General features: G+C 31.7%; 2 protein-coding genes across 2 annotated transcripts in view; both read right to left on the bottom strand.

Moving 5' to 3' along the window:
- The window catches only part of LOC139498374 (5-hydroxytryptamine receptor-like), a 219,679-nt gene extending 208,285 nt beyond the window's left edge, over positions 1-11,394 (bottom strand). Inside the window, exon 1 of the mRNA XM_071286755.1 lies at positions 9,295-11,394. Within this exon, the coding sequence (XP_071142856.1) occupies positions 9,920-11,278 (1,359 nt within the window). The 5' untranslated portion in view covers positions 11,279-11,394 and the 3' untranslated portion in view covers positions 9,295-9,919. The remainder of the gene's footprint in view (positions 1-9,294) is intronic.
- LOC139498375 (cholecystokinin receptor type A-like) lies at positions 2,348-3,856 on the bottom strand. The gene has a single exon (XM_071286756.1). The coding sequence runs from the start codon at positions 3,672-3,674 to the stop codon at positions 2,436-2,438; it is 1,239 nt and encodes a 412-aa protein (XP_071142857.1). The 5' UTR covers positions 3,675-3,856; the 3' UTR covers positions 2,348-2,435.
- Positions 11,395-13,650: the final 2,256 nt, after the last annotated feature.

The raw sequence follows: 13,650 nt of genomic DNA, 5'->3' as shown, positions 1-13,650 counted from the left end.
GATGGAGGTTATAACAACCTTGAACGGCTACGTGAGTACTGATCATTCCATTTAACTTTAGTACGCGTGTTCTATTTTCGCAGGTGTGAGGGCGAAGGTTTGAATTGGCCAATGAAAACGATCGTTCCTTTACGAGTTAATCTAATAAAGTTTGTTTGACTGATTACGTTGCACTACCTTTGGCTAAGCTTGGCCGCATATAAGTGTAACAATACAAATACTTAAAAAAAAAATAGTTGGAAAAGGCTTAACTCATTAGACGGATAAAAATAGAAATCCCAAAACTATAGAGTTGATTTGGCAAGGAACTTATATATATCCCCACAAAAAAGACACTTAAGTACAGATCTGAGAGAACTCGCTGTTACAGCTAATAAAAACAACAAAACATCATGCATCTAACCTTTAGAACAAAGCAGGGTTTATATTCACTATTCTACTATCATGATCTCGTTTTGAATATGCATTTATTAATTAAGTAAACTGTTAAAAGATTTGATATAGCGAAAAATGCCATTGCATTACAAGTATCAACTTGGCCATTACAGAATAACTCGAAAAATATTGTTTTTTCTGTATTGTCCGAGTTGTGTTCCGGTCAATACATGATTTCGGAACGTCTCGAGGGGTTTAGATCTTTAGTCACGATAAATACAACATTAATGTAAAATGGCGTTTAGAAGACACTGTTTGTTTACTTATCATAAACATGCTGAAATATTCACTGTGGCAAAAACTTGAGGCTGAAGACGGGCACATTCATTTTATAAAAGCAATTTGTAAGCAGACAATTGAATTATTTCAGGTTTTTGGCAACGTATAGTGCACAAACGTATCGCAAAGTTTATTTCTTGTCAACCTCAGGTACAAATAGATTTACTGTTTACTTTCGCTTCTCATATTTGTAAGTGCCAATCATTCAATACAGAAATACTCACGTAATCATATCATATTAATTGGACTAGATAGCAAGCCATCCAGCCATCCATTAGTTGATCTATGGCTAAAAGATCTATCATTATTACAGCTTGATCGGTAGTCCCTTTACTATTATTTTACAAGGATAGTAATATGCTAGGATAAACGAGTCTTACTCTGTTCAAGAATGTAAATACCCATTATCGGCACGAACTACTGATCGTTTATGATATTTTAATTCTAACCGTTATTTATAAATACAGCAAATGTACTAAATGATATAAACATTAGAGAATTGTATGCTATTAATAATGCACTAAAACCCAATGCGTAATTGTTATGTTAAAGGTCATGAAGATATTAAGACAAAATATCTATCGTTATTTTCTTTGATGTGTTTCTTTCCCCATGTTCCCGGAAGACATTGTCGGTTTAAAGATCCTGTTGTTAAAAAATTGTTGTACTCCCTTAACATAGCTGAAACTGTAATATACTTTGTGTCCACATTGACAAAGTGAAAATAACGCTAATAGTTAATTTGTCATATTTTTTCCCGATCATTTTATATATCATAAACAAAGAAACATTTTTAGATTTAAAAAAAATTCTAAATGTGAACGTCAGTTATGGATTTATTGATGTTAAACGCCTAGTATAATATAGATGTTTGCACTTTTGTGACGAATAAAATGTCTAAAACATACACCATATCCCGCTAAATACTGGACTTAAATGATGGAACGATACTTATCTATCTCGCAAGGTCCAAATGTGGCAATCCTTCAACGAACCAAGTCAGTTTTCTTTTATTACTTCTTGTCGTCGATTTTCTTTCAGGAATACCAAGAAATATCACATTTGATGTATTTGATTTGACTCAATTGGAGATCAAATCTATATCTTTTGTCATGCTAGGCGATCACATAACCATAACTACATGCATCAGTTCTTGATAGGTTTTGCAACATTTAGTTTAGAGTTTTTACAGATAATTCAAATAACGTACCATATAATGCTACGTTTTTATTTTATTTTGTATGTTCACTAGAGTATAGCTGAAGAGGGACGAAAGATACCAGACGGACAGTCAAACTCATAATTCGAAGATAAACTGACAACGCCATGGCTAAAAATGAAAAAAGACAAACAGACAAACAATAGTGCACATGACACAACATAGACAACTAAAGAACAAACAACACGAACCAAAAACTAGGCGTGATATCAGATGCTCCGGAAGGGTAAACAGATCCTGCTCCACATGTGGCACCCGTTGTGTTGCTTATCTGATAACAAATCCGGTAAATAGTCTAACTCTGTAGGTCACATTCATGAAAGGGAAGGGAATTGTAATTACGACGTAAAGAGCATATCCGATATCATTTGTGAAACTGTAGTACCTGAAAAATAATATAAAAACAGAAAAAATAAGTAAAGCTATATTGAAGGACTCACTTTTTGCTACATGGACACAAATTTCTAAACAATATGCAAAGTTCAGATTTAAATTTTTTGTCCTAGAACCAATAAACAATTGGATTACTCATACTTGAAATAAGATACGTTCGCAGTAAAAATGCGTAAATAACTAACTGTTGTTCAGACAAATTTTTCCAGATTTCACTGTTCACACTGCTTATGATTTCAGTTGTAAGATAAGGCATAAAACTAATAATAAATACAAAAGTAATAACAAATAGCATAATTGTAACACGGACTCGTTCATCAAGTTTCCGCGTATCTAAATATGTGTTTGAAGGTTTTTCAGTATTTGGCAATGAATTGTGACTGCCCGCTGTGGCTGAAGCCCTTTTCGATATTGAACAACACGTATCCTGATTACGAATATTTTTTGAGAATTCTATTTTAGTTTTTGATTTCTCTACAGTGGTATCACAATAGGAGTTTACTTCAACACTTTTTGACTCTTCATCCTCAGTTTTCATTTCAAAAGCCATTCTAAGGGGTTTATCGGGGATCTCTCCTGGAGTGAGCGAATGCCGAGACATCCCTGTTGTTTGAAATGCTGCGCTGCTTGTTTTGTGTTTAAATGCACGAAGTCTTAATATCTGTCTGCCAACAGGAAAGTACATCGATATCATGAAAATAAGTAGCATAATGTAAATTAGGAAAATGATTCCGTTATAGACCTGATGAAAATGAGTCCCAGACATATCTTGTCTAATAAAACATACCGTCCCTGTAATGTTTGAAATGCCAGTCGCCTCTGGTGTTGAACTGAAAAGTGCCAAAACAGGAGAAGCCAGAATTACCGAAACTGTTATAATTACAAAAGAGGCGGTTTTGATATGTGTAAAAGAAAGTTGTCTTTGAAAAGGTTTGCAAATCTTTCGATATCGATCGTAAGCGATCACATTTACGATAAACGCCGAGGATATTGTTGCGAAATGAAGAAAGAAGGTCACACACTTACAAAATCCGGTCCAGACAAACATCAAAGGATAAACGACTGATAAAATGTGATATGGCACTCCAAACAAACAAGTCGTCAAGTCTAGGCCAGCAAGTATCAAGATTAAAATGGCGTATGTAGTCTTTTTAATGCGGAATCCATAAACTAACAACACCATTACATTTCCAATGACACCCGAAACGAGTATGATACATAAATACACTGCCGCTGGAATAAGTATCCTTGCAAAGTGGTTATTGATTTCCAGAATAGACGTAAATTCAAGAGTATCATTTTGCCATATTGTACATATGGTAGCATTTGTACTATTAGCATCCATCATGTTTGCTTATAAAATTCCTGTTTATACCTTATACTAATAGATTCCCACAAAGAGAGTAACACAACTAATTTATAACAAATTGTGGTTAGTTTCAAACAATAATACGTTAGAAATATGACTTTGCAAAGCACACATCGTTCGCTTAGATTGTATTTCTACATGTCAATGAAAAAGATGACAATACAATATGTTGTTACTGCTTCCGTTGTGGAAATAGGATATTGTGTTGTAACCTCCTTTTAAGACAAATCATGTCACGTATAAAAAAACCAATCCTTTTTGAACTATCAATTATTTACTTTAAATGTGTTGTATAAATGTAAATGAAAAAAAAACCTACGATTTTTACCCTCCAATAGAAGTAAACAATTATTTATCTCATATGAATTTATAATTTTTTTTAGTTAAAATCAACAGTTTTCATAGTTTAAATCACCAGTTTTTTTAGTTGAATTGATCAGATTTTATTTTAATTGAGTTCACCAGTTATTTTAGTTTACGTACTTTACACACTGAGACAAAGTTTGATATATCAACAGTATCAGCAATGTCTGACATTGTATTTCAGAGATTTTTTAGTGGTCATTAACCCTGGACCACTAGAAGTTAAATATTGCTACCTGCTGGGCCAATCTAAGGTTATCAGAAATTTATTCATATTATGGCACAAGATAAAGTCAAATAAAAAAAAGTGTTTCTTGTTAATGGGTTAATAAAAGAAAATTAACCACAAGACCACATTAGAATATGTAGAGGTCAAATTAAGATGAATTTGCAATACTTTATTTTAGTTTTTTTCACAAACTAGTTTAAAACAACACTGTTTAACAAATTTAGGACAGAAAGTCACAAGACAAGTCTCATGACTTAAACACACAACTCGATTTTAGAATGAGGATTCTTTGATGAACAAGATATGCATGTTCCACACTATTTTTTGTATAATTTATACAACTTTTGAACACAAAATGTATAAAAAAAACAAAATAATGATTATATCACTGTTATTAAAACAGGCTTGTGAACATACAAGCTTCCTCGTGAATCTAGGCATATGCTTTAATATATTTAAACAAACAATTTTCCGAATATGGACTCTTTTCAATAATGTATGAAAATGTACCTCGAACCTTTATAGTCCCACCCCGTATAACCCCGATACAAATGAAACCGGACGTTGACGCGTTCGAAGCGATAATCAGGACAATATTTAGGATGACAACAATTTGGAATGCCTCTCTAGAACTTATTTGAGTATATATAAATATGTCAATGTACATGCTAGTTTATTTATTGAATTATACAATTGTTGTTAGTTTTAGATATTGCATAGAACGTTTTATAAAACTGCTAGATGCAAAACGCACAGACATTGTGCAATTGCATACGTTTTATGAGATAAACAATGCTGAATATCTTTTCGTGCATACACCTTTGCGTATTAATACCTTAAGCAATAACAAATAACTATACTTTGAATTACTACGTGCCTTCAAATGTTCCCCAGAACTAAGAATAAACGCAATATCATAGTAAATAAGTTTTCTCTTACTGTATTGTTCGTTCCACTAAAGGTGTCGCGTTCGTTGTGCATTTTTAAAAAAATCACTGTACAGTTCGTTGACAAAAACCGTCACAAATCACTTTCTTGTCAAGGTATTCGAGATGATGTCGGCAACCCTTTTTCTGTATTTTATTGTAAATGTTTATCCGTTAAATTAGTCAAAATAGTTGAACTTAAATCACCAGTCACCCAAAGCCAAAATTGCAGTGATTAACCAGCGTACATCTGATAAGAATGTTTCTATTGAAAATTGGGACTTTCAACGTTATTCCAGATGAAATGAACAGTTAATAAATATATTCCAGAGGAAATAAAGTTTCAAAAAGTATAGAACAGTCATTAAAACATTATGACTTCCTTTTCACAATTTGAGGCTCTTCAAAATGCTGATGTTGGTCCAAATTCGCATAGACGAAAGCAGACATAGGAGCTCGTTGAACTTAGTTTGCCGAATGCCTTTGATGGCATTCAAACTGCTTTATCTATGGGTGGGTTTTTTTTTTTGTTTTTTTTTTTTATTTAAATAATAAGCTTTTTAGATGTGGTGTGATGGCCAATATAAAATAAATGTGAAAAAAATAAAAATGAGAAAACTAACGGTTATTTATTTATAACTTATGGATTATTTATCAAAGAAAAACAAATTGACAGATCTATATGACCTACGTTATACAGGCCCATGACGTAGGACCGACACGAAAAAAATGCGGCGGGATTAAACATGTGATCCACCAACCCTCTCCTTAACCTGGGACACTGGTGTAACAGCACAACTTGTAAAAAAAAACGTAAAAAAAACCTGTACAGTTGCTATTGGCTCAACTCAAAATGTTGGTACAAGGCACAAAAACCATATACATAAAATATCGACAAAGGAGTAATTGTAGTAACTGATAGTTATTTCAAAGCGAATTAAAACTGAGAGGTAAATCATGTGTATCTAAAGTATTAGTCAGTGATTATGTTCCAGACCTTATGAGTATTTGGACCGTACGCGTACGGTCTGGGCCGTATGCGTACGTTTTCAAAATACTTATACGGTCGGACCGTACCCGTACGGTCTGACTAATATTAAGAAGTATACATAAAATATCGACAGAGGACGAATGGGAATATACGATCCAATGTCTCGTGTTCTTTACGAACCCGTGAAAAACTTTTTGAGAGGTCCATAAATGGCCTGTTGAAAGGCAACATTTGTGTCCTTATTCAATATATCTCATTTTATCCAGTGGCAGTTCAAACTTCCCTGACGTAATTCCGGAGGGCCTCCTTCCAGGACCTACATGAAGTATGTGTTGCTAATTTGTGCTTATCTTGAACGTTAAGCAGACAACAATCAGCTATTACGTACGCGTGTCATTAACAAATAAAGGGGTCCAGAAATTGTTAAGTATCAACTGTGAAACGTTTCAATTTTTTATTGATAACTATTAAGACATGATAAAAGAAACAAAGCAAATGTCTAAGGTTAGGTTGATGGTTGATGATTGATGCTTTGCTCAATTGCATAATTTACCGATGACGCAAAGGTAACTGGGGAATATAAATATGGTCCTTTTGGTCTTCTCCGAAATAAGTCAAAATTTGAATGAAGTGCATATGGGTTGGTATAGACTTCAAGGTGCTTAAAGTACCAGAATTACCAATCATGTAGATTTTGGTATCACAGTAGAAAGACTGTAATGTTCGAGGAAACTAAGCATAATCTTTATACCTTAAAAATTAAACAAACAAAAAATACATAATCGAAAAAAGCAATTCAGTTAATATTAAGATGTATCTCTTCGTCTTTACATCTTTACATTAAAGATACTGTATTACTATTGACGGCTATAAGTTACATGTTCATTGTATACACATATTCTCTAGCCTTAATGTAACTCAATTGTAATCTATGACCCCCTTGGACCCGCCTCTGAGATTCAGGTCAAAAGCCTATAATCCATTAATTGTTTTTGATTGCCGTCATACATTAAAAAGAAGATGTGGTATTGAAACAACTCTTCGCAAGAGACTAGACGACAAAAAAAATGAACATCTATAGGTCCCCGTACGGCCTTCAACAATGAACAAAGCCCATACCGCATAGTCAGCTAAAAAATAACACAGAAATGACAAATGTAAAACAATTCATAAGAGAAAACTAACAGCCTAATTTTTGCAAAAAATAGTGAATACAAAAATATATATAACCACTGATTACAAGCTCCTGGCTTTAGACAGGCACATACAGAATATGGCGGGATTAAACATGTTATCGGGCACCTAACCCACCCCTAACCGTACATTGACTGTCGTATGGTAAACATTTTCTAAAATGCTATCAAATTAGATATTCAGACGTGTGTATCTGTATGCTTAGTCATATTTGCATCTGTCGAGTTAATGTATTTCTACCAATTCAACTTTCGTATACATAAGGATTTATTTTTACATGTACAAAACACCTCCAAGAGTGTTTCGACAATACAACATATATTATGGGTTACTGTCTGCATGTTATGGTGGTAAATTATGTACTTTTTAAACATGCATATTGGTTATAATCATATCAAAGCATTATTTCATACACGCAAAATTCATTTACAAACGCAATATTGTGTCAACGAAGCGTACAGTATAAAAAGGTGTAATGACAACGAAGCGTACACAACATGAAAATAAAGACACTTTAAAACGTGTATTTTTTTTGTTTCTAGACACAACACAAACATACGACCTTTATAAGTTTGTAAATTTTAACTATGAAATTTTCAAAAATGTATGTTATAAAAACTATCAGGTACATGAAACATTAAGTTTTGAATATTTAAAAATACCAAGCACGTTTTATCATTGATATCGTCGTGCGTTATTTGATGTTTGTATATAAAAATTCCACATATTTGAAAAGCCTTTTAGTAACTAATGAGTATTATGGCAAAGAATATATTGAAGCAAAATATCCGAAGAATAGATATTGGATTTTCTTTAAAAGTATTATTTCTTACTGTCTGAACTCAGTGTTACACGATGTGTTCGATTCGAACGCGTCAACGTCCGGTTTCATCTGTATCGGGGTTATACAGGGTGAGTCCTATCTTTAAGGATTACTAGTGTGCACTTGTTATTTCGATCTCACATATCTATAAATATGCGTAATCAGTCACTTAGACCACAACGTGTTGATACAGTGCATTTTGTCCTCAAAATGCTATTCGCTCTCCAAAAATCCTGCAAAATGTTATGTATGGAAAGTGGTTAATATATAGTTATCAAAGGTACTAGTACCAGGATTATAATTTAGTACACCAGACGCGCGTTTCGTCTACATAAGACTCATCAGTGACGCTCATATAAAAATATTTATAAAGCCAAACAAGTACAAAGTTGAAGAGCATTGATGATCCAAAATTTCAAAAAGTTGTGCCAAATAATTAATGCATGTCGATCATGATGCACTATAATGCTCATTCCATTGATGTGTCTTGACAAATATACCAAAGCTATGCATTTTTCGATAATTACTTTAATAACAGCAAATGTAGTAATACAATTCCTAAAATATAAGGTTTATTTAGATTGTATCTTTAAAAGACGAATTACAGTATTTTGATACATTATTTTTCAACAAAGAGGATATATATGTATTTACTGTATATGTCAATCCGACAAAAAATGTGACTCAGAATCCTATATAAAGGTTGAAACTCAAATGTTAACAGTCATAATGAAATAAGTTTTGTTTTGTTTAAGATAGCCGCGATTGCAATTAACCACTGTAATATAAATTTGGAGAAAGCAATAATTTAAGAAATAAGATAATGCCTTAGAATGACTAAACTTGTAAATATATTGGTATAGTATAATAAACGCTTACATATAGTTGGGTTATGTTGTTTTAACGATGTCTCGATATAATATATTACTAAATATATATCTGCGTGCTGAAAACCGTATTTAACTACACCACATTGTAATGTATATGTCAAATGAAGAACATGTCATAGAACTTTAAAAAAAAAAAAAAAAAAAAAAAAAAAAAAAAAAAAAAAAACTCCAACATTTGTAAACTTTATTTAACTTATTATTCAATCAAAAAATGTTTACAATGATTAAAAAGAATAAACTTATATTACGATTATTTGCATTTAATTAATAGAATATTTCTTGCAAGCATTCTTTCTCTTCTAAATAATAAAAAAAGTAAAAATGTTTTTTTTACTAGTCGATCTTTAAATCGTCTGGTTATCCGTCTGTCGATACAATCTTCTAAACAGACTTTTATATGTTGTCTTTAAAAACCCTCTAAAATCATTAAAAAAGAAATGTGAAATACATATTCTATTAAAAACGAACGTCATTAACATATGTTATAGCACACATTACATGTTTTATACGCGCTATTCGTTTGTAAAATTATTCAGATGTTATTTAGTTTTTCTACATATACGAATATAAAATTATAATACATAAAAAGTTATGAGTGGTTTGTTAATCAATTATTTAAAACAAGACGTGTGATCACCTGAACGTTTTTGTCTATCATCTCTTAAACACAATTTTGTCATGTGACCGCGATTTTGTCCACTTTTTTCAGCATTTACTCCTCTAAACGGTAAATTAGAATTACATTATATGCTTAAATATAAAATAAGTTAAAATATACAGTAGTAAAGTAACCCTGCAAGATTCATTTTTAGCACCAAGGACACAAAAGTCCAAACATTATGCAAAGTTCAGATCTAAATTGTTTGTCCAGGAACCAATAAACAATTGGATTACTCATACTCGAAATAAGATACGTTCGCTGTAAAAGTCCGTAAATGACCAACTCTGCATCAGACATTTTTTTCCAAATTTCACTGTTTAAACTACCAACAATTGCAGTTGTAAGATAAGGCAAGAAACTAATAATAAATACAGTTGTTATAACAAATAACATAAGTGTTACTCGTAATCTTTTCTTTAGTTTCTTCGTTTCTAAATTTGTGTTTGAATATTTGCTATCATTTTGTATTCGAAAATCACTTTCCACTATGATAGAAATTGTTTTTGATATTGAGCTACACGAATCCAACTGAATATTTTGATCAACCAATTCGTTAGTGATCTCATCTTTATCTTTATTTGATATATCAACAGTTGTATCACAATCTGGTTTGTCTTGTAAAGTTGCCGAATTTGCAGATGAGTGGTAGCAAATATCCTGATTTTGTCGTTTAGGAGCCATGCTGATATGTGTTTCACTTTCATCGCGTTGCGTTTTCTGTTGTGGCATATTCATAGTGTTTAAATCCCTGAACTCTTTTAATACTGTTTCGGAAGCTGAGATCTCTGGTTTGTGTGTGAATGCACGAAGTCTTAAAATCCGTCTACCGACATTAATGTACATCGATATCATAAATATAAGTAACACTATAAAGAGAAGAAAAATCAAACCGCTATAAGTTTGATGAAACAGGGTCCCAGAAAATTCTTGACTTATAAAACATACTGTTCCTGTCAAGTTTGCAATATCTGTTTCCCCTGCTGTTGAACCATACATTATCAACACAGGAGTAGACAAAATTACCGACACAGTTATTACGACAAAACAAGCTATTTTGATATGTGTCAGAGAGAGCTGACGTTGAAAAGGTCTGCAAATCTTGCGATATCGATCGTACGCAATCACGTTCACAACTAACGCAGATGACATTGTCGTTAAACGAAGTATGAAGCTCACACTCTTACAAAAACCGTTCCAAACAAACATCAAAGGATGCACGACCGACAAAATGTGATATGGCACTCCAAATAAGCAGGTTATTAAATCAAGGGCAGCCAGTATCAAAATTAAAATAGTATATGCAGTCTTTCGTACTCGGAAACCATAAACTATTAGCACAATTATATTTCCTATGACACCCGTAACAAGTATTATACAAAGATACACTGTCGCTGGAATAAGTATCCTTGCTAACTGGTTACTGATTTCAAGAATAGATATATACTTATGCGTATCATTTTCATGTATCATATGTATTGTAGCAATTGTACTATTAAAATACACCATTATTGTAAATATAAATCCTGTTTACAAATAATCTTAATGTTAGTTCACAACAATCAAAAAAGGAATAAATCTCCGTGGTATCAACTTAGTGTCAGTTTTAACAAAAACACCTTAGAAATTTGAATTATAAATACATACATGTTTCGCTTAAATTGTTTATGTTTTTAATAAAAAGAAAATATGACAAGACAATCTGTTAGTTGTTTCCGATGTGGAAATGACATTTGGTTTATACCTCCATTTTTTTTTGTCATCGACCTTTGTGGTAAACAAATTAACAATAAATCAATGAACTAACAATTATCAACAAAACATTTCTATGATAAATGTGAATAATATAAATTTTTTTATTGTTCAAACTTTACAAAGACGATTTGTATTGTTATATACATCTACTTTCGGATTATCTCATATTATTACACTAGATTTTTCTATTAAATATAGATATTATCGATCATGTATCATGATTTTTTTATGTATAATAATTGACCCCTTTATACATAAGGTTTGTCTAATTCTTTTAGTATTTGATTGTTGATGTCATACCGTCATAGTTGATTCGTATTCAGAATCTATAGATTTCCATACAAAATTACAATGAATATAACAATTGCAAAGTTCGATTAATAATTTATATTACCTCACTTTTATGGTCATATCTACAATGTTTGCTTCCGTGTTAAGACTGATGCCTATTCTTCATTAAATGTGGACATATAAAAGATCATTTCTCTAAGTATCTTGAATTACATACTTATTTTTAAAACATATAATGGACGATAATACAATTTGTGGTGAGTATTTCTTTGTTGTAGAAATTATATATTATTCAACCCTTGTTTTGCCATATAAGACAAACAACTAAACAATCAGGAAATTTAAGATTAACAAATATCAACTGGTATTTTCTATAATAAATGTAAATAATAACAAAAAATTCTAAAATGTTAATCACCAAAACAAACAAAAAGCATATTACTAATATGAATACATGTGTTTTTTCTCAATTGAATTCACATGTTTCCTTATTAAACACAAATATTATTGATATACATGTATCGTAATTTTATTTACAATCGACCTTAATAAAGTTTGTCTTATAAACGTATATAAAAGTATAAACGACTTATAAAATGTGATATGTCACTCCAAATAGACAAGTCATCAAGTCTAGTCCAAATAGTATCAATATTAAAAAAAGCGAATGTGGTCTTTTTAATGCGGAATCCATAAACTAACAACACCATTACATTTCCTATGACACCAGAAACGAGTATTATACATAGGTACACTGCCGCTAGAATAAGTATCCTTGCTTAGTGAGTATATATTTCCTAAATAGATTTATGTTCATGCGTATCATTTTTGCATGTTGTACATATATTAGCAGTAGTATTATACGCATACATCTTTTTTATGATTTATGATAAAATGCCGGTTTACGACTTCTACTAATAGATCCCCATAAAGAGAGTAAAACAAATAAACTCATCATAGATACCAGGACTAAATTTAGTACATGCGCCGGACGCGCGTTTCGTCTACAAAAGACTCATCAGTGACGCTCTAATCCAAAAAAAGTTAAAAAGGCCAAATAAAGTACGAAGTTGAAGATCATTGAGGACCAAAATTCCTAAAAGTTTTGCCAAATACAGCTAAAGTTATCTATGCCTGAGGTAGCAAAGCCATAGTTTTTCAAAAAATTCAAAAATTTGTAAACAGTAAATTTATAAATATAACCATATCAATGACAATGCATGCCAGCACAAAAAAAGTGCTGACTACTGGGCTTGTGATACCTTCGGGGAAATAAATCTCTACCAGCAGTGTCATCGACCCAGTGGTTGTAAATAAGATACTTTGTAAATAAACTCATCAACAAATTGATAACAAATTGTAGCCAATGAGACAACTATCCACAAAAGAATAGAATAGGTAGACAGCTCTCTCACAAGCAAAAACCCCCTTAACTGTAAAAATATAAGGTCATACACTACAGGCACATGTTGGTATAGTATAATAACCGCTAGAATATTGTTTGGTTATGTTGTTTTAACGATGTTTTGATATAATGTATTACTAAATATGCGTGTCTGTCAAATAAAAAACATTGAAAAGAGCTTTAACAAAAAAAAAAAAAAAAAAAAAACAACAAAAAAACAACCCCCCCCAAACCCCCACCCCCCCAAAAAAACCATTTATAAACTTAATTTAACTTTTTATTCAATAAAACACTATTTACAATGATTAAAAAGAACAAACTTATAATACGATTATTTGCATTTGATTAATAAAATATTGTTTTACCAGTCGATCCTTTAATCGTCCGTTTAACCGTCTATCGACAGACCATTCTGAACACACTTTTATCT

This window comes from Mytilus edulis, chromosome 12 (genome assembly GCF_963676685.1).
Source record: "Mytilus edulis chromosome 12, xbMytEdul2.2, whole genome shotgun sequence".
Classification (NCBI taxonomy): domain Eukaryota; kingdom Metazoa; phylum Mollusca; class Bivalvia; order Mytilida; family Mytilidae; genus Mytilus; species Mytilus edulis.
Note: the sequence above shows the minus strand (reverse complement) of the source record. Positions and strands in the feature narration are given on the sequence as shown.

Bases quoted from the DNA above. Each gene is read 5' to 3' on its own strand.
- LOC139498375 (XM_071286756.1), bottom strand. From the start codon at position 3,674: ATGATGGATGCTAATAGTACAAATGCTACCATATGTACAATATGGCAA.